This window comes from Rosa chinensis, chromosome 6, assembly GCF_002994745.2.
Source record: "Rosa chinensis cultivar Old Blush chromosome 6, RchiOBHm-V2, whole genome shotgun sequence".
NCBI classification, from domain to species: domain Eukaryota; kingdom Viridiplantae; phylum Streptophyta; class Magnoliopsida; order Rosales; family Rosaceae; genus Rosa; species Rosa chinensis.
In genome coordinates, this window is record NC_037093.1 from 13,212,997 (window position 1) to 13,218,710 (window position 5,714).

The 5,714-nt window shown below is 43.3% G+C and overlaps 1 protein-coding gene across 1 annotated transcript; it reads left to right on the forward strand.

Annotated features, from left to right (window-relative positions):
* Positions 1–1,310: 1,310 nt before the first annotated feature.
* Positions 1,311–2,927, forward strand: LOC112173588 (U-box domain-containing protein 26). Its single transcript, XM_024311249.2, has one exon. The coding sequence runs from the start codon at positions 1,464–1,466 to the stop codon at positions 2,709–2,711; it is 1,248 nt and encodes a 415-aa protein (XP_024167017.1). The 5' UTR covers positions 1,311–1,463; the 3' UTR covers positions 2,712–2,927.
* Positions 2,928–5,714: the final 2,787 nt, after the last annotated feature.

The following is a 5,714-nucleotide window of genomic DNA, read 5'->3' on the forward strand; positions in this document are numbered from 1 at the left end:
GTTATCCACACCCACATTTTTTTTTTGGTGGAGAGCAGACACGACAACCTGGACCCTCTATTTCTTTCTCTCACTATCTCTCTCTTAATCTGTTCATCTTTGACCGTTGACTGCCCACTATATACCACACGATTCAAACCTAATTGATTTCGTATCTTTCTGATTTTTTGCTTCTGCCCTCGGATTTTTGTTATGTTCCTATTCTTTACTCTTTCGGTTTTTGTAGCAAAAAGTCTATGCAAAGTTCACTCACTTCACATGAGGGATTGTGTAAATAGATTTGGCCTTGGACAGTATTATTATTTATGTTTTACTTCGGTGCACTTAAGGGAACAATCTACTCACGCCTTTATATTTATATTTCACACTCCGATCATATTTTTATATCTTTAAATTCTCTTAATTTACAATTTATTATGTGCTTATCATCTGTTGATGAGTAATCAATCTGCAGTAATTCAGTTTTAGAAATTAAAATGGTTTGCAAGATATTTTATCTATTAAACAATGATCACTACTTTCACTTTGGAACTTCTTTACAATTAAACCTAATGATATCAAACAAACATAAATCAATAACTTTTGTAATTTCGCTTTCCCATCGGTGCTTTATGTCAAAACAACTTGGATGTGAAATCATAAGTGTCCTTGGCAACTACAGGAAAGAACATAGAAATAGAATCTAGGGCTAAACAAATAATTATGATAGTAACAAAATACACGCGGTCAAATAATATTATTTTTAAACGATTAAATAATGCCATAACCGTCACACGAAATGTATAAATATGAAAACCGTAAGTTCCAAATGGAATGCATAACGTATTAGGTTTACATAATACATGCAACAGTATATCTATAACGGAAAATTATATATCACACTTAACTACTCAAGCCAGCTTTAAAGACTATCGTATGTTTTGCGTCAACGTAATTAATTCTGATATTTAACGGGGGTGCGTTACAAAGATTGTTTTAAGAGGAAGGGCATGAGTGCAAAGACCACTACCTACCCATAATGAATGAATGATGCTGGTTGCTCAATCAATCCCTATAACAGTTGTGGTAGACAAATGGTGGAGGAGCCAGTCACGTTAACACAAAACCATGATGTACACAGCAGTAAGATTTCAGAATGAGGCTGAGTTGGGTCCGGGCCCCACCCAAACCCCCCGGTCCAACATTTCAATTTGACCGAACCATAACCAACCCCCAAAATTTAGTTAAAAAAATGCCAGCACCACGCCCACACGTGTGGCCAAAAAGAGTCAGATGAGTGCAGTCCACGGTCCACCCAGTAGTCCAGGCCCCCTGTTGGGTATGTCTCTCTGTTCCATTCGGTCTCTGATATAAATAAAACCACCCAAAGCTTACCAAAACCAAACCCCAAAACCAAAAGCACAATTTGCAGAGCCCCTCTGATTTAGTAACCCGTTTCTAGTAGTAAGTACCACCGCCCCACCATGCCGGGCAGTTTAGAGCCGTTGGATTTAGTCGGGGTGCAGATTCCCTACCATTTCAGGTGTCCGATCTCCCTAGAGCTCATGCGCGACCCGGTTATAATCAGCACCGGCCAGACCTACGACCGCCCCAGCATCGAGTCCTGGGTCGCCACCGGCAACACCACCTGCCCCGTCACCCGGACCCAACTCGCCGACTTCACCCTCATCCCCAACCACACTCTCCGCCGGCTCATCCAGGAGTGGTGCGTCGCCAACCGCTCTTTCGGCGTCGAGCGAATTCCGACGCCGAAACAACCCGCCGACCCGACCCTCGTCCGGTCGCTCCTCTCACAGGCCGGGTCGCACTCCAACCCGTACCCGACCCGGCTCTCCGCGCTGCGCCGCCTCAGAGGCCTGGCTCGCGATTTGGATAAGAACCGCTCCATCATCTCCTCCCACATTAACGCGCGGGAAATCCTCGTCAATATCGTCTTCGCCGACTCCGGCCTCGATTCCGAGCTGAACCGCGAGGCGCTCGCGCTTCTCGTAATGTTCCCGCTCGCCGAGTCCGACTGCGTGGCGGTGGCGTCGGACCCGGACCGGGTCGGGTTCCTGGCCCGGCTCCTCTTCCACAATTCGATGGAGGTCCGGCTCAACTCTGCCGCGTTGATCGAGAACCTCCTGGCCGGGTCGCGGACGGCGGAGCTCCGAGCGCAGATAAGCAATGTGGATGAAATCCACGGAGGCGTGATCGAAATTCTCCGGAACCCAATCGCTCACCCGCGGGCTCTGAAAATCGGAATCAAAGCCTTGTTCGCGTTGTGCCTGGTGAAGCAGACACGTGAGAAGGCCGTGGCGGCCGGAGCGCCGGAGACGCTGATCAACACTCTCGCCGACTTCGAGAAATGCGACTCGGAGAGGGCCCTGGCCACCATAGAGCTCCTCTGCCGCATCCCCGAAGGGTGCAGCGCGTTCGCGGGGCACGCCCTGACGGTGCCGCTGCTGGTGAAGACGATACTGAAGATCTCGGACCGGGCGACGGAGTACGCGGCGGGGGCACTTTTGTCATTGTGCTCGGAGTCGGAGCAGAGCCAAAACGACGCCGTGGCGGCGGGGATTATGACGCAGCTGTTACTGCTGGTGCAGAGTGACTGCACGGACCGGGCGAAGAGGAAGGCGCAGCTGCTGCTGAAGCTTCTTCGGGATTCGTGGCCCGAAGATTCTGTCGGAAATTCGGATGACTTTGTTTGCAGCGACGTCGTATGGTAGTTTTTCAATTTTCATTTTCTTCTTCTTCGTCCTTCACAGTAATCTCAATTCTTCATAATTTTTAGGTTAAAAAAAAAAGGAGCCCAAAGGAAAGAAGAATTGAGGTGGTAGATGGGTATATAAAGGGATGTAATTTTTGTGTAATCTTTGTATGTAAGAATTTTTGTTTAGAAGCAGATGATGAAAATTGAAAAGATAGATCAGTTACTGTGGTGATTTTTTTTTTCTTTTCTTTTGGTTTTATTTTTTCTTGATAAATTGACAAACTTAAAATGAGACCTTTTAAAGTTGTTTGTGGAATCTTTGTGGTTATTGGGTGAAATGGGAATGTCCAATGTCACTTGGTGATTGTGACACTAGTGATCAGAGTGGAATTTGGGGGCATGATGGATTTATTGGATTGGAAACTCATGGTGAGGTTCCTCTTTCTATTTTTGGGGATACATGAAATCTTCACCAAAAAGGTAAAATTTTTCTAAGGTTCCTTTAATGGTTGAAGTGCTACTTGAGTGAAAAAGTATACTATGAGCATTTTCTCAAGTTCAATTTCCTTATTGGTATTTTCATTTGATAGTTAGTAACACTTGAGAAAGCGAAAATCAAATGAAGGTATCATATTTAAGAATATTGGTTGTATCCACCAAGCTGCAAGTATCTAGTATCAAATGTTTTTATCAGTTGATTATTTGAAATAACTGATATCGTGGAGTTCACAAGTTTAAATCTTACTGATATCATTTCTATTAAAAAAATAAAAACAAAATAAAATTATGAAACCAACTTGATAATGCTTGGAATTAGGATACCGCAATTCCCTTGCTACTGCCAAAGTTCTCTAAAATTTTGAACGAAATCTTTAACTACAAGAGGGTTGAACGTGTTCTTAAAGTGCATTTGTTAAAACATCTTTAGCAGACTCTCTATTCTACCTCCTCAGCTATTTTGGAGAGCATGTTTAGCTTTTGATATATTTTAGCAGCTGCACCAGACTCCTAAATGGCTCTCAATTATAACTTTTAGCTATCTCGCTCCTAAATATAGAAAGCAAGATGAAGCTCTCTATAATTTAATACATACATTTTGAGTAATTTTATATAATTTATAAATACATTTAAACTATTTATTCTTCACTTAAAAAATAATATAAATTCAAAACTAGCTAAAATAGATAGCACTGATACAAACGTATTTCTAAAGTTGCCAAGCAAAATAATTTATTAGCTACTTTGACTAAAATTTGACTAAAAAATAGCTAGCATTGCCAAAGATGCTCTTAGATATGTTTAAATGGTGGTGAAGCGCTTTAAATAATAGATGTGTTCAAGTAAATCCCTATTTGTGTGTCTGGCCCAAACTCTAGGTTACTTGACCTAGTGGTAATAGAGTTTTAATTAGAGAGAATCTCGGAGAATATCTTAGAGATATCCATTCATTGTATGATTACTTTCCTTGTACAATTCAGATTTTATGCATTGTAATCCTCTATATAAAGAGGCCCTTATTATCAATGAGAACACACACCAATTCTCTCTCAAATATCGTTTCCCTAAAACACGTTATCAGCACGAAACCCTAACCCTGAAACCCTAAATTCGTAGCCTTCAAATCCCAGAAACCTTCACCACGCACCTTGAAGCTCTCAACTTCAAGAGTCCAGAACCGGCAGCGCCACCCCAGAACCTGCTGAAAAAACACCGAACCGGCAACCAGAAGTGATAGATTTTCCCCCACCCGGTTAAAAGCTTTTACCTTTGCATCTGACACCCATACTCCACTACCAGAAGCACCTTGACCCTAGATCCCCGGAACCAGAAAAATTATTCCAGGAACATGCCAAAAGGTGTCCAAACCGGCCATCAGAAACGACTGCACAGTGAACCGCCGCTGCCCTTCCATCACTGTTTCAATTACCACAGACATAGCCCAGCACACATACGTCAGCCTAGCCCAAAGAAGCAAAAGACTAGCCTCGGCCTAGAAGCAAGGAAGCAGTCCTCAACCCAGAGACAGAGCCCACTGACATCAGCCCAGAGCCACGTAAGCATCCAGTCAGCATCAGACTGCCACGTCAGCAGCTCGGTCAACTCAGGTCAACCATCGCCGATGACTTTTTTGGTCAACTTTCTGGCGACTTCCAACCACTTTTCCGTCCAAATTTCTGGCGACCTAATTCGAGGTATTTTTTTCTTTCCAAAAGTTCCCCTTTTTTTAGAGTTTTTAAATTCAATTTCTCTTCTTTTCTCGGAGACTTGCAACCTCCCTTCTTCTACCCCCCTTTCTTCATCGTAGGGGAGACCAAATTAAGCCAAACTGTGGGGGTTCATGCTCACTCCAAGTTTGGAGCTTGTAGAGTCCTCCAAACTTAGAGTTTGTTTAGATAAAACGATCGACCACAAACATCATTGTTTCGATCTAATCCAATCCCTCTTGGAATCGAATTTCTTGGAAGCGACTACACTCAGAAATTCATAATTTCTTGGAAGCAACTACGCTCAGAAATTCTATTATTTTCGTGGTAGCATTTTTGCTCCGAAACTAACCCTAATCTTTTGTTACTTTTCAGGATGAGTAACCTGAACAAGTTGAGCTTCGCTCCACTAGAGACAATAGGCACAGGATACCACAAGTGGGTCTGTGATGTGCACCAGAATCTTAAGGCTGATGGGATCCTGAGTACGATCCAAGGGCCAAGTCAGAACGTGCTCACTCCTCAACAAGCTGCCGCTTTTGAAGCGAATAGAGCTACGAGAGAGGCAAATGAAGCTAAAGCCATAATTCTCATGACAAGGCACATGAATGACGCGCTCCAAAATGAGTACCTCAATAAGGAAGACCCCATAAAACTATGGGTAGAACTCGAGTAGTGTTTTGGCAACTTTCGTGACTCCCTGCTTCCTGATTTAGAAGTGAGATGGCATAGCCTCCGCTTCTGTGATTTCAAGTATGTACTTGACTACAATTCGGAAGCACTTCGTATCAAGTCTTTGATGGAATTCTATGGGC

Excerpts from the sequence above, each read along its gene's own strand:
- LOC112173588 (XM_024311249.2), top strand. The coding sequence starts at position 1,464 with ATGCCGGGCAGTTTAGAGCCGTTGGATTTAGTCGGGGTGCAGATTCCC.